At 43.2% G+C, this 19,217-nt stretch overlaps 1 protein-coding gene across 9 annotated transcripts in view; it reads right to left on the bottom strand.

Moving 5' to 3' along the window:
• The window catches only part of CLASP2 (cytoplasmic linker associated protein 2), a 216,568-nt gene that overhangs the window by 168,209 nt on the left and 29,142 nt on the right, over positions 1–19,217 (bottom strand). For all 9 annotated transcript variants that reach the window (XM_025204139.1, XM_025204136.1, XM_025204140.1 and 6 more), the window contains exons 3-6: positions 18,943–19,046; positions 15,976–16,067; positions 15,535–15,610; positions 14,600–14,697 (exon numbers count right to left, since the gene is read on the bottom strand). In XM_025204139.1, the coding sequence (XP_025059924.1) occupies positions 14,600–14,697; positions 15,535–15,610; positions 15,976–16,067; positions 18,943–19,023 (347 nt within the window). In that variant the 5' untranslated portion in view covers positions 19,024–19,046. The remainder of the gene's footprint in view (positions 1–14,599; positions 14,698–15,534; positions 15,611–15,975; positions 16,068–18,942; positions 19,047–19,217) is intronic.

The raw sequence follows: 19,217 nt of genomic DNA, 5'->3' as shown, positions 1-19,217 counted from the left end.
AACAGATGAACTCGATCCAAGAGTGCTGAAGAAATTAGCTGAAGTCATTGCAGGACTGCTGGTGAACCTCTGAGAACTTGTGGTATTCAAGAGAGGTCCCAGAAGACTGGAGGAGGGCCAACGTTGTGCCCATCTTCAAGAAGGGGAGGAGAGAGGACCCAGGGAACTACAGGCCAAATCAGCCTGACCTCAATCCTAGGAAAAAATCCATGAAAACTCTCTCAAGGAGTCCATAGACAATAAGCAAGCTAGTAGAAGGCAAAACTCTGAATGATCCAGCATGGTTTTGTTGCAGGCAGGTCATGTCTAACTAACCCCATCTCCTTCTATGACCAGATTACTTATCACCTAGATAAGGGAGATGAGGTTGATGTCATTTACTTGGACTCTGACTTGGTATCCCACGAGGCTCAAGGTAAAACTAGGGAACTATGGGCTCAAACAATTCAACAGTCAGATGGGTGTGAAACTGGTTGCAAGGTCAGACCCAGAGAGTACTAATAGACTGATCTGTGTTTGCCTGGTGGAAGGTAGCCAGTGGGGTCCCCCAGGGTTTGGTACTTGGACCACCGCTTTTCAACAATTTCATCAATGATCTGGATGTGGGGCGGAAAAGCACACTGGCAAAGTTGGCCGATGACACTAAGCTGTGGGGAAGCGCGGCCACACCTCAGGGTAGGCTGATGATCCAGGCAGACCTAGACATATTAGATGGGCAAACCAGAACCAGATGCTGTTCAACACTGAGAAGTGTAAAGTGCTCCATCTGGGAAAAAAATACGCAACAAACTTACAGGCTTGGGGGCACCACGTCTGAAAGACACCTGAGGGTCATAACTGACCATAAAATGAATGTGAGCCACCAGTGTGATGTTACAATTAGCAGCGCAAACAATACGCTGGCATGCATCAACCAATGCATCTCAAGCAAAACTAAGGAAGTTATTCTCCTGCTCTACTCAGCATTTGTGAGGCCTCAGCTGGAGTACTGCGTGCAGTTCTGGGCGCCACACTTCAAGAAGGATGTGGAGAAGCTTGCGCGAGTCCAGAGAAGAGCCACTCATATGTTTAGAAGCCTGAAGAGCAAGCCATACAAGGAAAGGCAGACAGATATATGGGACTGTTCAGCTTAGAAAAGAGAAGACTTTGAGGGGGCTTTGGTGGCAGCTTACAAATGTATCAGTGGACAGCATCGGGGCAGGCGAACAACTATTCACCAAAGTGCCCCAGGGGAAAACCAGGAGCAACAGTCGAACTCTTAAAAGGTGGTTTCACACTTGATAAAAGGAAAAACTTCTTTACGGTTCAGTGACCAGACTCTGGAATAGACTCCCAGCAGGGGTGGTGCAGGCACCTACCCTGGAGATCTTCAAAAGGAGACTGGATGCATACCTTGGCTAGGGTTATTTGACCCCAGCAGTATTTCCTGTCTAGAGCAGCGGGGCTGGACCCAATGATTTCATGAGGTCCTTTCCAGCCCTAAACTTCTGTGAATAAAACACCGTATCTTAAATAACTTAATTTAAAATAGTCCAGCACTAAATTACATTTATCTTAATGGCATACAGGCTTAACATAACCCTGTTAGGCTAGTTATATAAAGCTCTAAACAGTCATGATTTGAGTACCATATATAGTAGAACAATTAAAGATAACATTAAACTAGTCCAGAGCCAATTACTATATCTGTCAAAATTTCATTATTTTGTCAATAAAGGTACTCTGAAAACTATCTTTCTTTTCCAGTAGAAAAGAAGACAATCGTTTCATTTTTTAAATATACAAAACATTTGAGGGATGTTTAACTGTGAAGAAACTATATTCTGTTATCTTGGTGAAGTTAGTGGTACATAACAGAAAAAGCCTGAGATTTTTTTGTTTGTTTTTTGGCAACGTTGGCAGCGTTCTTTTCCAACTTATCGCCATAATGTATTATTTGTCCTCTAAAACAGGGACGTTTTGCAGTGGGGGCCACTTTTAACTCCTAACGTGGGTTCCCTTCCAACTCAACCCGTGCTACAGCTGCTGGAAACAGTAACAGTCATGGCCACCCCTTCACTGCTGATGCCATTTCCCCAAGTAATCACATCCCCCCAGCTACCAGAACACTGCAGAAAGCCCAGAGCTCCAGGGGACGGACAAGATGGCTCTGCAGGCCAGATCCAGATGGCAAACCACAGGTTGCTGAACCCTGCTCTAAAACCGACTAAACCCCAACTAAGTTAGATGTTTGTGAATTGGAAGGGGATACGTTGACCTAGCTTGGGACACAGATGCAAAGATCTATGCCTCAAACCAAAAACGATGGCTTAAGGAGAAATCTGTTTCCATGACATAAAGGTAACTGCCAAAGGCTCTGAGATCTTCTTTGTCAGTTCCTTTAGGACCCTGGGAGAAAGTTAATCTGGTCCTGCTGACTTGAATTCATTCAGACGCTCAAAAGTTCTGCCATTTGCCCAGTGCCTGTATGCTTTCCTTTTGTATTTTAGAAGCACCTTATACAGCCACACTGGTTTCTTGCCATTCTTGTGCTCCCATCATATTGGGACAGTTTCTTGATGTGCTTCCAATACTGTGCCTTTGGAAGCTCCCAGTCCCCTTGGGATTTAGCATCCTAGTTTTGCTGACTCCAAGCTTTCCATCTCAGGATCGAGAATTCTATCATATCATGATAGCTTCCTCTTAAATTACCCATTGCCTTCACATCCTCCACCTATTATTCCCTGCTGATCAGGAAAAGATACAAGATACATGATCCCCTAGTAGTATCCTTCATTTTCTGGAGCAGAAAGTTGTTCTCCACAAGTTAGGTACTGGCTTGACATTTTATGTTTGGCTGCACTGTTCTTCCAGCAGATGTCTGGAAAACTGAAGTCCCCCATCAGTTCCAACCCACAGCGTTTGGATAGATTTATTACCTGCTTGAAGAATGCCTCATCTACCTTCTCTTCCTGATTAGTTGGCCTGTAATAAATCCCCTACTATTTTATTTAGGAGTGCACAGATAGAGATTTTGGGGCCAATACCAGTAGCCGATTTTTAAGGAGGCATATCAGCTAATACCAATCCAATTTCCAATACAGTTGTGTTCAGCTGGTAAGTCTGTTGTGGTGAAAGGGCGGGGAGGGGGGGAAGGGAGGCAGCTCCCACTGCTGCACGCACTCCGGGAGGGCACAGGGCAGGGGTGTGCGCCCCCGGATCTGCGCGAGGAGGGGAGGGTGGGCTGTAGCTGCAGGCTGGAGCCCGGGCTGCGCCAGGCTTTTCTCAGTGGGGGCTGGGCTCGGGGTGGGGGCTGTGAAGGGGACTGCAGGCACCCCAGATTTTGCCACAGCCCCGCTGCCAGCGCTGACACCTGCCCAGTGCAGCCCCGGCTCTTCCTGGCACGTAGGTGGAAGTGGGGCGTTGAGCCAGAGCTGTGTCAGGTGGGCATCAGCGTTGGGAGCAGGGCTACAGCAAAATTTGGGGTGGCTGCATCCCCTTCCACAGCCCCCGCCAAGAAGAGCCTGGTGCAATCCCGGCTCCAGCCCACCCTCCCCAGATCTGGGGGTACATGCCCCCCACCCCTGTGCCCTCCCGTGGTACATGCAACAGCAGAAGCCACCCCCCCAAACAAGCTGCAGTTCCATCCTGCACCGCACCATGCCCCAACTGGGCAGCACCTGTGCCTGCCCTCTCCCTCACCGCAGAGAACGTTGATCTGCCCCCCCACGCCCTCTCCCTTCCCCCTGCCCTTCCACCTCAACAGACCTGCCAGCTGCACGCAGCTCTCCATGCTTCCAGGCTCTGCTTCTCCCTGCCTGAGTACTGCACTGCAGCCAATTTTCTTTATATCGGTACCAATCCAATGTATCAGTGCACCTTTAATTATACTGGTGCCACATCTTTCACCTTGATCTTTACCCATATGCATTCTGGTTTGCCATCTTCCTCCTCCTGGATCAATGAACAAGAGTGTGCATTTTTGACATACAAGACAACATTGCCACATTTTTTCCACAATTCTGTCTTTCCAAAACGAATTGTAACCCTAAATGTTGAAATTTCAGTCGTAAAAGCTGTCCTACCAGGTCTCAGTGATGTGAATTATATCAGTTCTTTTTCACAGGTTGCAGCTTCCAGCTCGTCTTGTTTATTTTCCATACTTCTCACATGTGTGTACATGCATTCAGCTGTATTTAGCATTCTGACCTCCTCACTTCCCTTTTGTTGGAGTCCTGTAGCTCAAATGTGTCTAGCTTGCTCAGAAATGACAGACAACACAGGGAAAGGGAGGTAACGCTTACTTCAGTAGTCCCATCTTTCCTAAGTAGTTCTGCTTTTCTCTAAATGCCAGGGTACTCATTTAAACTACTCACTAATAGATAAAATAAAGGACATTTTTAAAAAGACACATAGTGCAAAGATTCCTGCATCAGCAGTGTATTCAGAATAACCCAATGTTAATATGAGCAAAAAAAGTAAATTCTCCTTTCCGAGCGGGATAATTATTGACTTTAGAGTTAATTAAGAATTCACAGTTCCAGGTATACCTGGAACAGTGAATTCAGTATTTCTTGATGCTTCAGTAATCTGAAGCATCAAGTCGTGGTCTGAATTCTAGACCATGATGTGCTGCTCACATTAAGACCTTTTATATTCAGATTAATTCTTTTCAGGTGTTCTCTGCTTTGATCCTGAAGGGATCAATCTCTGTCCTTGGTACCCAGCCAGCCACCAGCTGCACTGTTAGGTTCAGTGACCTTGGGTTTGAATGAAATTTCTGTCCATCATGGTCTGAGATCAGGTGAGAGAACAGAGCTAGATAAGAGGCTGGTTGGATATTTGTAATAATTCTGTCAGCCAGTACAAAACTACAAGAATGATCAGAGATTCACCTTTGATTCTGGAAATCTCCCTAGGAAATAAGGGACATTGGCAGAAATCGACATGGGTCCTGGCACTTTATGCTGACATTGATTTTAAAATGGCACCCCAACACAGAATATCAGCTCAAGAACAATTTGCAAAATGAGCACTTGTGAGTACAGACTGCTTCTCCTCAGGGAGTCATTCAGCTTGCTGCTGACACCTTGAGATGAAGACCTACTAGGATTGCTTTCGTGTTGGACACACCATATCAAGAGTTTAAGGGTTACCAAGCAGGAGGGAAACGAATGTGTGCTTTCTCACCCGTTTACAAAGTGTACTGAGAACATGTTCTCTGTTAAGATCCACACTGTGAGGTTTTAAATACCATATAGGCTAGGGTAACAGCTCTGAGCTCCAGAACACTGATGCAAAGTCCCTGTTGTCTGGGGCAGTAGCTCTCAACCTTTTTTTTTTTTTTTCTTTTTTTAACCAGGACCCATTTATAAATAATCGATGACCAGTCCTGACCCTGTGCCCCCCACTCCCAACTCTCTACCCCGAGTCTCCCAAGCAGCCCCTCAGGGGCTGGAACTATGCCAGCCTCCAAGAGAAAAGTCACCATTTTCCCACATTTTTCTCCTTTAAAGGAGAATTCATTTTTAAAGTCTGTTGATCCAATTTTCAAATTTGTTCATGACCCTTCCATATATTTTTGCGACCCATGGGTTGAAAAACACTGGTCTGGGGTGCCAAATTCTTTGAATTTTTAAGTGATCCAAGCGAGTTCTCCAACCTGTACTTGACACATCTATATTTAACATCTTTGTTGGGGAGAAGGTAGGGAATGACACCCACTCCTCCCCTCAAACAACTTTTTTCTGGATTCTTTCCCAGCTCAGTGTAGTAGCAATGTGAGATAGTCATAACCTTCATCTGGTACTCTGGTTTGAAACAGAAACCCCTGTATCACTGATCAAAAGGTAAGTAACACTGACTTGTAACACTGACAGAGCATTTCTTTATGGGATGCATCTGCAAGCACACAAATAAGATGGAACAAGTTGCCAGGTGACTGTAGACAATTTTAAAACCCAAGTACAGGAGAAGCCAGATACTTCCCAGGGTTATGTTCCCTGCAAAGGGAAAGGTTTGCAAAGTAACCAGGCAAACAGCTGTGCAGAACTGCTTGATATGCTTCAGCTTTTTGCTTCTTGATCAGCTGTGAGAAACTGAAGATGAGCATCAGCTGATTGGACAAGGAAAAGCCAAAACAAACAGCTGAGTAGCTCATTCTTAATCAGCAACCTGCTGTGAATTAAGCAAGTTGTGAGCCATCCCTATAAAAGCTATCTGGGTTCTGCTGCCTCACTCAGCCTAAGAAGCTGCCATGTCCCAGAGCAATGAAAATTAATTCTATGGATACACAGAAAATCTTCTGCCACATGGAGTTTTACATACTGTAACAAATTCAATTGGCAAGCACAGAATGGGAAGCTCGCACTATTCCTGACCTCAAACAAAATAAATAGAGTATCCAATTTCAGTACTCCCAAATTTATTGAAGTAATACTCACAGGGCCCAATACTAAAGACTGCCAAATTCCTTTTGGCAGAAACTTCACCAGAGGAAAGGAAAACGGTATTGAATTGATACTGATTCTTACAAAAGGGAATTTGCTTTACAAAGAAACATGCTTTAATAGAGAAAGGCAAGAGGAAAGTTGAAGAACCATTTAAGGAAACACTGCAACATTTTTCATCTTGCTTTAGTAGTACTGACTGCTTCAGTCCAACGTTTTCCTTGTACTAGTCAAAAGAGGTGTTTCCTTAAAACATGCCCACATGCTGCTGCATACCTTTGTTAAGAGTGAAGACCAGAGCTGTCAGCAGAAACTTCTGATTTGTTAATGAGCACATACTTATTTCAATGAAATTTGTTAGGAAAGATTTCTTGGCAAGACATCAAGAGCAGCCTTCCTCCCCCAAATCACAGCCAATCTTCTCAAAGCAAAAAGTCTGAAAGAAGCAGAGTACAGACTCAACTGACACAGCAGTGGTGAGTTCTCTGCGTTCTTCCCCCCTCATCCTCTGGCCCCATAAGGCTGTTGTTTGCTACAGGTCGCCTTCCTTGGAAGAGAAACTGACTACAGAAACCAGTGATCAAAGTCAATTAAATTAAGTGCAACTGTTTCACTAAGATCCATCCCAAAAGATCAAATAACATGGTAATTAAAGCAATTATGGTTTTCAGTTTGCCACAGAAAAACACAGTAAAATGCAGATTTTCTCATTTTAAGAAGAAAAACACAATTTTGTTCTTTTTAAGGAGAAAAACAGCAGGTTTTCCCATGCAGGCTGGCAGAATTCTAGCCTGCAAGGGGCTGGGGGGAGTAGGAGGAAGGCAATCCAGCAGGGGTTGTCACATGCACATGCGTGCTACACATGCATATGGCAGCCAGGCAGTGTGGAGAGCACTTCAGCTCCCCACAGGTAAGTTTGGTGGGGGGAAAACGAAGCCCCACAGGGAGGGAGGAAAGAAGGTAGCTGGGCAGGGCTAGGGCTGCTGTCCAACCAGGGCAGTAGGCGGGTGGGACTTGGGGCTGTCTAGTACATACATAATCTTACAACTTTACAACTTAAAAGTCCACTTTTGAACACACTTTGAAAATAAACAGTGTTCAGAAAGTACACCATTTATGACACATTCAAGTCATAGAAGTTAGCAGTACACACAGGCAAAAATCAGTGCGTCAGAATAATGATGGATGTCAGACTCTCAATATGGTAAAGACTGACTTGTACCATCTTCAACAGAACAGGTAACCATGCTTCTGTGGACCATAGGACTGAGCGACCAGATCTTTCTTAATATTTGCCTATTCTTTTATTACCAGTGGAAGTGGTTTAAAAAAGCATGCAGGAATTTTACCTTTGGAAAGAAGACTAGCAGCATTATGTTCAGGTGAATGATCTCTCTAGCCTTCCCTGACCTAGATGCAACTTGGGACCTACCACAGAATATATTCAGCTTATCTATTAATGCATTCTCCTTGTCTGCTAGATACAAAAATAACTGAAAATAAAGTGTGGAACAGAACCAGTTTCCTACCTGAAAATCTTCCTGACGGACTCCACAATCTAGAACCTCCCTGCTTGTTTAAGCAATGCCTAGTACAATGATTCTCAACCAGGGGGCCAGGACATCCATTCAAGGGTGCCACATAATGTTAGCACTGTTAGGCGTGCAAATGTGACTCACAAGATAAATCCAGGAATTTCAAATAGGAATCCATAGTGTTAAATATAGTTGATCTTTTGAGATATTCTGAATGTTCTGCAATGGAAAAATTACTCTATTACCAAGTTTACCTGAATCCAAGATAGTTTTGAATTTCAGAACCCCTCTCCCGCCTCAGTAATTAAATTCTATATAGGGAAAACTTATAATTTTGTTATCATTTTCCATGTATAGAACCTAATTATTGGAGGGTCAACTTAAGTTTGTAAGGAGCAGGATCAAGGGAGAGATTGCAGCTCTGACTCTGGCCCCAACCCAGGCTCAGGGCCAGATTCTAAGCCATAGTAACTGCTTGTCCCCCTCCTCATCCCCTGCTTTGTAATGGAATCCAAGATGAGGGGCTTTTATTCCTCCAAGCTGAATGGGAAGGAAAAAAAATATTATCTTTGATTTGAATAAATAAGGTACTTTTCCTATTCAAAAAACAAGTGAAAACTAAGAGCTAGCAACTTCTAAAGAATGCCTCGAGTTCAATGAGGGATGTCTTAAGTCTAAAAAGCTTGAGAACAATTCACCTACTAATTTGAATCAGGAAAATGTTTTGGGGAAACAGGGTACAGACTTTTTAGAGCACACAGGAATATCTATGGGCACTCTGATTTAGGCAAAATCGATCAATCAATAAAATTAGATACTATTTCCCAACTGCAGCTTGTCCCTGACCTGTTATCAGGTTAGACGAAAATATTTCTAAATGAAATGTGAGAGTCATGTTTACCTGCACTGGGATCTTGAGATGCACTGAGGTTACTTCATTTGGGGACAGGGAGGTCAGGCCCCAAAATTTTTGGCAGCCTGGGCTGCCACTTGCTGACTTACTGCCCTTCTGAAAGTACTAGCCAATTGCCCATCAAGAATGACTGGGGGTGGGGGATAAAGGGGGAAAAGAGTGCAGGCATGGATGGAGCCCCATGCCCCTCCCCCCCGTGCGGGCCCGCTCCCCGCTTCCCTCCTGGCGCTTGGGGTCTGACCCACTCCCCCTCTCCCCACCACAGCAGCAGGGGGAAGGGAGGAGCGAGCCTGGGCCAGATGCAGGAGAGGACTGGGCCTGAGGGTGGGGAGAAGCAAAGCTGATATGGTGCAGGGAAGCAGCAGACCCAGGCCAACCTGGCGGCGACGGTGGAATGGGAGAAGCGGGTTCGGGGCTGACATGGGGGAGGGAGGGGTGGAATCTGAAAGCATTCTTTTCTGTAAATATTTCTTCCAATTTAAGGCAGAAGCTAAAGCTTTCTATGGATCTCTTGGTGCAACACTCTTCTTTACCACCATAGCAACCATGAAAAGATACTACTAACTGATTTCAAATCAGATTACACCCATACAGACTTAAATAAAATCTTAGCATGTCTCTTCAGAAGGAGTAAAGACCACAATAGAGGTCTTTTCTTTTTCATGGCTTTTCCTGTCGTTTGATTGGGAAAAGCTGAGTTGCAGATTGGTAAACTGCTCCTGTCAGCAAGTCCCATAATCACAGTTCAGATTTTAAATCTATGTGCCATTAAAGATACTCATTTTCCCTCTAAATCCAGCAATTAACAAACTGTTAATATGGGTGGGTGAGGTGGAGGGGAGGGGGGGAAATAGGGGAGAATGAGGGGAAACTCAGACAGAAATAATATTAGATATATTTGATCTTGATTGCCTAGAAGAAAGCAGGACCTGTGTGAGAAGGTCCCATACCTATACTGAGTGGTCAAAAAGAAGATGCTAAGGGTGAGCAATCTTATTACAAAGTTGTCCTTGATTCACGGCCTTATCTGTAGCACACTCTATGGCCAATTTCAACACAATATCAACTATCTTTGATAGCATTTGATGACACTGGGAAATAGCAGCTGTATCACTAAAAAGACATTAAAACAGGCCATACCAAGCCAAACATTAGTAGCCTATATTACTCTGATCTTCAGCTTCCCCAATAATTTTAAGCAAAAAAACCTGTCCAGTGATAAGAGGAACTATCCCTACTCTTCCTAGTAAATGCAAAAGGAATGTCTTGGAGCAAGCATTGAGCTTGTCACAGCAGCCTCAAGGAATCAGGCAGTCACCTAGGAATCTTGCTCCTATGATAAATGCAGACAGAAAGACCCTAAGGCTTTGACATTGTGCTGCCAGGAGTCTGGGTGCTTTCATAAACACCAGCCTGGAAGCTGCTAGCTGTCACTGACTTACCACCTCTCTAGAGATTTTGCCTCTGCTATTGAAGCAGAACATGGTATCACAGACTTTAGAATGCACATTACAGCTCATTCTCAGCACTCAGGGATTGATACATCTGATGCATCTGCTTCAAGAGCTTGTTCCATGACAAACTTCTGACCAGATTCGGAGAAGTCTCTCGGAGGATTTGAAAGCTTTCCATGGGTTTTAGAATAGTAATGATACTTAAAGGTATTCCTTAAGGCACAATCATGACTGATTGTCAGGATGCGCACAGTCATCTGACAGAACAAAAATGGCACTTCCTTGTGTCATTACCCAATGATTGTGTGTGCGCTTTGGCACTGCAGAATTATTTCCCGCCACATGGAGCTTTCTTTGCATGGTGCAATTCTCAGCTGCAGAGAGAAACCCCCAGTGCAAAGGAGTTCCCGCCGCTCGCATGCAAATTTGTGTCCCATTATTGGCCTTTTCAAATTTATTCCCACGTGGTGGCTAGCGACTGGCTTGCTAGCCGTATAAGAGGCTTGAGCAGTTTCCACCCAAGTCGGAGATCTCCAAGAATCTCAGGAGGATCCTGAGAACCCCGATTCCGAGAATTCCAGGAGAAATCCGAGAGAATTCCGGCAACGAGTCCACGATTATCTCGTGGATTTCTACGTATATCTCGGACCGAATGGTGGTTTGATCAGCCATCAAGAATCTCTCCCCGTCACCGGACGATCCTTGACGTACCCCTGCCCTGCACGCTCGTTGAGAGTCACAGCACGGACTCTCGTATCGGTTTAAAGAGCTCTCATCGTTCGAGTTTTCTTCTTTTCTTCTGTCTACAACTGTAACCAAGCAAGTTTTCCTGCCTGCACCGCAACCGTCTATAACGTAAGTAAAATAATCTTTAATCAACCTCCACGCGTCAGTGCCTAATTCTAGTTCACCGTGCCGACCCTTTCCCCGGCCCACATGCCTGGGCTGCTGGCCACAGCCCCTTGGCTCCGACATGGCGACGAGGATGGGATACGGGGAAAGCACGATAGAACTAGAATTAGTTGAGAATTGCCCTTGGCGAAGTGGGAAACACGACGTAGCAAGTGTCGTGGAACTGGAGGCGCATATCGCTTACCACCAGGCGGGCGGAACGGGTGAAAGGTTTATCAGCGGACGCCTTTCGCTGAAGGGAGAAGAGGGAGCTTCTGAAGACGGAGCCCCAAGACAGAGGGAAGTGTATCTTCACCCCGCGGCGTTCGGGTGTATAATGAATAATGAGCGGGTCCTGTTTAGGCCTCTCGACACTGTGTCCCTCACCAGTCAACCCGGCAGGCGCAGTAAACACGACCCTAACCCAGGCGCGGGCCCGTTGCCTAAGATGTGCTCGGGAGAGTGAAGAACCGGTGTCGATCGACCGGTTCGCCCCCTTTATGGTGGTGTCTAAATTGAGGGGTTGCGAGAGTCTATCCGAGCGCTGCAAAGATCTGGAGACGGAGGGATGCGCCGCAGATGAGAGGGTGGCCCCGAAGTGCGACAAGGGGAGAATGTTAACTGCAACATTTCGTACCATAACTGATTTGATGCAAAAAAATGCAAGTTTAAGAGCCCAGCTGCATATTGCCGTTCAAGCAGTCAAAGAAGCAGCTGCGAAAGAAAATCTTGAGACGCCACGCCAAGATGGCGCCGAGCAGGAGAGAGACTGCGTGGAAGAACTGGAAGAGAAGGGTGGAGCTTCGGAGTTCGGCCGGCAACCCTGCCCACCGACGCAGCATCGCTTCCGGCGACCACGCCTTCTTGTCGACGGAAGGCAGAATCGAGCGGAGGAGTGCATCCGCCCCTCCTGCCTGAAACAATAACAGCAGCGATGACTCCCGCAGCAGCAGTTCAACCTGTAGCAACAACCAGTCGAGTCGCTACTGCCTATTACGCTCGCACCAGAACTGAACTACAGGAGTTGTGTAGAGAATCAAGAATCCAACCCCAGGAAACTCTAGCTGTATGGTTGGGACGTCTGGCTGTGGAACTTGGGTCTGACCCGCTGAACCGGGAAGAAGCAAGCTTCTTGGTCAGACAAGCATCGTGGAGTAGAGGACATGTCACTGACATGGTGACGTTTAACGCTCACTGGTCTATTCCACTTCCAGCGCTTGTTGCAGGACAGATAAACCAGAAAGCCCACGCATGGCATGACGGATGGCCAGAACATACCGGTGCAGAACATCTTAGGTTAGCGATTATCGGAGTATCATACTGTGCCTGGAACCCCAGAACATGTACCTTGGGACTGACACCACTCCAGCAAATAAGACCATGGCCTCACTGTCATCTACGAAACCCTGGAACCGTTACAGTGACCATCCACAGCATAGATAGTTGTCTTGAGGTTTATGGATGAAAGAACATCGTTGTCCTCCGGATTCTGCTTAACCCAATGGTGAACCAACCCGTGAGTAATCTTCTTCATCAGTTATCACGACTGCATATCCTGATGGAGCCAAGAATATCCAGTGATCGGGAACATTGACACCCGACCGACGCTCAAGGTGCAAGACATCGTGAATCCGATCTTCCATTGTTGCCACAGAGAACACCAGAGGAGCGATTCATGTTTGGATTCCTCCTACAGCGTTCTGGACTCAATAAACGGCAACTTCGGATTTTGGGAGACGCAGGCCAATGGCGATTGGCATATGAGTTGGGTTTTCATTATTTGGAAGAGCTAGACGACGGCTCCTCAATGATTTCATCTAGTTGATCATGCTAGAGAGAGTTGGCAAACACCTATATTATATATTTTGGGGAGCATTTAACTAACCGCCCTATTGTGTGCGGATTTTGTAAATATTTTGATATACGTTAACTTATTTTCTAAGAGTTTTGTTTACAGGTTCAGGACTCGGAGTGCGTGGTGGAGAGAAGCCCTGAGAAACAGAGGGACATCATCATCGGCGAAAGTGAGGGCTTGGCGCGCGCCTTCGCCATGACGCCCACTGAAGCCCTGATCGTGCAGTTTTTTGTTATGAATCTGGTTATGTGTACATGTGTATGTGCCGGCTATTATTTAATTCGATCCCTAGAAAACGAACTTTTTATGTTAGCTAATTTTGTGTTTAAATGCCCGTTGCAAAGGAGTTCCCGCCATTCGCATGCAAATTTGTGTCCCACTATTGGCCAGTTCTAAATTATTTCCACGTGGCGGCTAGCTATTGGCTTGCTAGCCGTATAAGAGGCTTGAGCAGTTTCCGCCCAAGTCGAAGATCTCCGAGAATCTCAGGAGGATCCCGAGAACCCCGATTCCGAGAATTCTGGGAGAAATCCGAGAGAATTCCGGCAAGGAATCATCTCGTGGATTTCTACGTATACCTCGGACTGAATGATGGTTTGATCAGCCATCAAGAATCTCTCCCCGTCACTGGACGATCCTTGATGTACCCCTGCTCTGCGCGCTCGTTGAGAGTCACAGCACGGACTCTCGTATCGGTTTAAAGAGCTCTCATTGTTCGAGTTGGGAGAAATCCGAGAGAATTCCGGCAAGGAATCATCTCGTGGATTTCTACGTATACCTCGGACTGAATGATGGTTTGATCAGCCATCAAGAATCTCTCCCCGTCACTGGACGATCCTTGATGTACCCCTGCTCTGCGCGCTCGTTGAGAGTCACAGCACGGACTCTCGTATCGGTTTAAAGAGCTCTCATTGTTCGAGTTTTCTTCTTTTCTTCTGTCTACGACTGCAACGCAAGCAAGTTTTCCTGCCTGCACCGCGACCATCTACGGTGTAAGTAAAATAATCTTTAATCAACCTCTACGCGTCAGTGCCTAATTCTAGTTCGCCGTGCTGACTTCCCTGGCCCACGTGCCCGGGCTGCTGGCCACAGCCCCTCCGCTCCGACACCTTGAAGTTCCTTCTTTATTTTTCCTTTGAAAACAATCCTGTTCTAATAGGAAAAAGCCACCAAAATGAATGTTTACAGGGAAACTACAAACTAAGACAACAATCAAGCACCATATGGTTGCCAAAATGCCAGGGAACCTAGACAATATGTTCACAACTTTGACAATAAATCAAACTTATGGGAAGGGCAAGAAAAAACTACACAGTATTTTTTATTATTAAGATGGCAGAATAAATACTGGAAGGCTCTGGCAGATATTACTTTTGTTGGCCTACAAAGTTTAAAAGAGCATGATAGAAGAAAAATGTACTGGCGGATGGTATCAAAATGGTATGAAATACTTAATAAAGGCATACTTTTAAATGTATTCTAGACACTAATCATAATTTAGTGACAAAAATTAAACAGCTCACCTTGCAGAGGGAATTCCCCTTTTGTTGAGGTCTACTCGTACTCTCTCCCCTACATGTCTATAAATCTCCACAATTGCCAATAATGCAGCATCTCTCACCTGTGAATGCATATTAAAATTGAAGGACTTTTTAACAGAAATTACAAAAGTAATAAAATATGTGAAATAGTAGCCCAAATAAGCAATCTATCAGACACTTTATGCCAACCCAGCATGCAGGTTAACTTCAAACAGCTGGAAACATAAGGATGGAAAATAAAGTTACAAATTAAAGATGCTCTGAAGCTGAAACATACTATCTAGTCCATCCTCTGGCAAAGCTCTATTATGCTTAATACATTTTGCAATGCTTTGCCCAGCCTAATTTTAAGTGAACCAGAAAATGAACTTCAACAACTTCTTGTTGAAGACTATCTTATAGTCCAAGAGACTAAAGCGATTTGTCCCTATTTTCATCCTGGAGATTAAATTAAGCTGTAAATTCTTAATCCTCCCAAAAAAACTGCATGCAGACAGGGTTCAACTTCTACTTGATAATATACTTCCTTAGTTAAACTGATGAAGGCCTAAAAATGTCAGTTAAGTCTCCTTTTGGAGGGCAGTCCTTCCTGTTTATCATGTATTGCTCTTCTTTGAGCACACTATACAGAAAACAATTGTATCTAGCAATGATTCAATTCAACCTACCAGAGATAGGAAACAACTGTACTGAGAGCACTCTAACAAATCCAATTCAAAAAGGAACACTATCAGAACTGTTTCCCCACAACTGTCTTTATGTGCAAAAATGGATCAGCAAGAAAACTAAGCTGCATGACTGAATAAGATGGACATGGACAAATGGACAAACAAAACCAGAGAGAAAACTTAAGTGTAAAACATTAGTTCTCTCTCTCTCACATCAAAATACAATTGCTCAAGCAATAAAATGCTTACCGGACTATTGGAGTCTCCAAACAAGATGCATAAGTGTGGAACCAATTTGTTGAGGATTAACGATTGTGCACCATAACTGCAATAACAAACAAAAATAAGTGTCATGCCAACAGGGAAAAAAGATGTTTTATAAGCAAACGACCTTGTAGCTTACCATCAATAAACGTTTACATGGATTGGAGTCCCTGCTCTGGTCCATTAGTTACATTTTTTTTTTTTTTTAAATGAAGCCAAAGTTTCTCATGCCTTTGCATCATTCTTTCAGAAAACTGTAGAAAGTTCAGAAAGTATACGTGTGCAGACTTTCCACTTTTTAAAAAAGAATTTTGCAAAGACATCAGGCTTCTTAAACTGTTATATTCAGAAAAAAAGAAGCGATTAAGAAATAAGATAGGATACTAATTATAATACTTTATGACCAAAAGAAACAAGAAAACTTACGCGTTCAAGGTTGCAATGAGACACAAGCACACTCCCTCTCGGGATCGGTTATTCTTGTGTTTAAAACCAACAGCAAGGCGTTCCCAAATGTACTATTAAAACAAAAAGAATTGTTTTTAATTACTAGGCTCACAATGCAATATAATTCTGTTCATCTTCTATAATGATATTTGGACCACCAGCTTCTGCATACATAGAAAACTAAATCAAACAATTTTGTTCTGGTTAGTGGAATAGGTTGGGTTTTGGGGGGATGGGGGGGGGCAGTGTTTTGGGTTTGTTTCTTTTTTAAAAAATTAGGTTATTTTACATGATATACAGTATGGAACACTAACCAACATTTTCCTTACATATGTATTATTTATTTTTAGTAGAAAATACACTATGCCAGAAATATTAAAAGGTTTGTCCCTGTAAAATATAGTACAATATTTCACTTATTTTTTACTATTTTTAAATATTACTTTTTGATGCACAACAGCAAAGCCAGCTTCAGTTTCAAACTAATATGGTTTGAAAGGCATTTGCTATCCATTTTCTTTGATGTTTCACATACTTCTTATAAAATTTCTTGCAAGAACCAGTTTTTGTTTCCTCTTATCCAAACCCAACTGATCACTGTACATTTAATTTTGCTTTCCATGTTCCACATTTCTTCAATCGGGAATTTTTTTTCTTGCCCATTCATTTATCCTGCTTCTACTTTCTCCTCTGCTTTTATTTCCCCTTTTATGTTGATCTCTCGTGATTTCCTGCATTATGACTTTTAAGCTAAACAATCCCTCACTTGCTCTCCTGCAATACCGTTGCCTGTCTTTTATTTGGTCACTTATCACTATCTTTTTAATTATCCAATTGTTAGTAGCTCTGGAGCTTTATATCAAATCACCCTTGCTAATGCTGCAAACTGGGAGTTTATAAGACCTGGATTTCTAGTGATCAAGCTGCAACCCCCAACTGCAGTGCTGCCATTATAATCCAGCAAGCATCTGAGAAAATGTTGCCTAGCAACAACTGCACCCTGCCTGAGCAATAGCACATTACTCAGTCTACTCAGCATCCTACAATACACTCTCCAAATACTGCAATTGCAACATAGCATGATCACATCTAACAAATAATTTTATCCTATAAGTCATTAAAATTTCATTTGTCTTGCTGCAAAATAATAAAGCAAACAAACAGTACCAGCAGGTCATATAACCAGGGAATATTGTCTATATAAACTTCAATCTTTAATAATTAGATAGCTACAGCTTAGAACAGATACCCTGAAAAAAGGGTTAAGAGATTAAAATGTTAAGCATAATTTGAAATTTTTTTATACTGTATCATATGTAAACAGAATGAACTAGAGGAGGGCAGCAGCACATGCTTGGTAAAACAGCACAAATAAACAGCAACAGGTTTCAAAGAAGAAAACATCAGGCCCCAATTAGCCCATCCTTTAGTATGTACAAGATTTTTAAAAAGCTTTCCTTTCACGACTAATATTACTTCTATTACAGAAATAAAATGCTCATTTTTTTCTAACTAAGGATGAAGTTTGCCAATTAAAACTCCCTGGTAGATGTAGGTCCTACTGCATAGGGTTTAGTCCTACATCTGACTACATGTTTTAATAACTGAAAAGCCTCTTTCTGTTTTTGTGAACCAGTGTCCGCATTCATTCTGTTGCCTAAACTTATGAATTACTTCTTAAGAAAATCTTCATAACAGTCAAGTTATCAGCTGCATGCCCACTGGCAACCAATATTTTAAGCAACATTACTCAGGATGTTTAAGACATACAAAATGCTGTTAGGCAGTCTTACAATTTTACCATCTATACAAATATGAACATTACACAAGTATCTAGAAGGTCCAGTCATAAAGAGGATTCCATTGCACTGAGAACTGTAAAAGGAATATGTAGCTCAGTTTTGAAGTATTAACTGTAATCTCAGAGATAACATTTTTAGTAAAATACCAATGTCACAAATCAGCAGACCTCCAGAGTCCTGAGTTTCTCCCCACTGCACTGTCACTTGCCCAAGGAACAGACTGACTGCTCCAAAAGTAGTTTCCTATCCCAGCACCTCAATTCCTCTGCTCTTACATTATACTCTGCAGCTACGCGAGGGAACCCAGCCGGCCCCAAGTGGCCCCTGCTTTGAGTTGTGGAAGAAAGTATTGGTGCCTCACTCTGTGGAGAGTCAGCTTAGAATATCACTTGCCCAGAAATCACTCTTGCCATCGGAAAACAAGTCAAACAACAGAAGGATTTATTACATAAAATGAAAAAAAAATGTAAACAAAATAGGCTATAGGCTTGGAGACTAACAGAAAACAAATAGAGTTTCTTACCCTCTCACCTGTTTACCCCAACTAGTCAAGATATAGTTATACTATCTAAGTATTATCAGAGAAGTGCATTGCTTTCTACCAGGAGTGTGGGTTTGTAGCCATATTGGTCTAAGGACATAGGCAGACAAGTTTCTTTGGGTCAATCCAATATCTTTTATTAGACCAACTCAAATAGTTGGAGTGGTAAAGCAGCCAGAGGCCAGTTCATATGCAAGAAGGCTAGTCAGTTTTAACTGACTACATTTTCACTGACTGGCTTTCTTGCATACATACTGGCCTCTGGCTGCTTTGCCACTCCATTCAGGAAGAGCACAGACCATTTGCAGACACTTCCTCAGCCTGACGAAGGGTGTTTGTGCCCAAAAGCTTAAGAATTTTTCTGACTATTTAAGTTGCTCTAACAGAAGATATTGGATTTATCCAAAGAACCTTGTTTGCTTTCTACCAGATTTCTAATCTTCAAATAATTTATTAATAGTTTTGGACTATTTTGCTTTAAAACCATGATCCTACTAACATTTACATGCTTTGACTTCAATACCATTACTCATTCGTACAAAGTAATGTTTGTGAGTAAAAGCAGATAAAGGCCTAAGTCTGGATTTCCAGAAGTGATCATACCATTGGTGATGCTGTCTGGTCCATTAATTTCAATATGAGATTCTGGGCTTGCTCTCGAACTTGGTCTTTGGCATCTCCCATCCGATCTATCAAAGGTAGAAGAACTATATGACAAAGAAAAAGAATTAATCAAATACATATTCACCAATTTAAGAATCTGCAAATAAGTATAGAAAACATGCTTTATGAATCAGAAAAATCTTATATCTGCTTCAAAAAATCAAGTCAGGATTATTAAAAAAGCCACGGTATTTTTACAACTCATACTTATTTTA

Source organism: Alligator sinensis, unplaced genomic scaffold (genome assembly GCF_000455745.1).
Source record: "Alligator sinensis unplaced genomic scaffold, ASM45574v1 scaffold1118_1, whole genome shotgun sequence".
NCBI lineage: Eukaryota > Metazoa > Chordata > Crocodylia > Alligatoridae > Alligator > Alligator sinensis.
The sequence above is the reverse complement of the archived record's forward strand: the minus strand, read 5'-3'. Positions and strand labels throughout refer to the sequence as shown.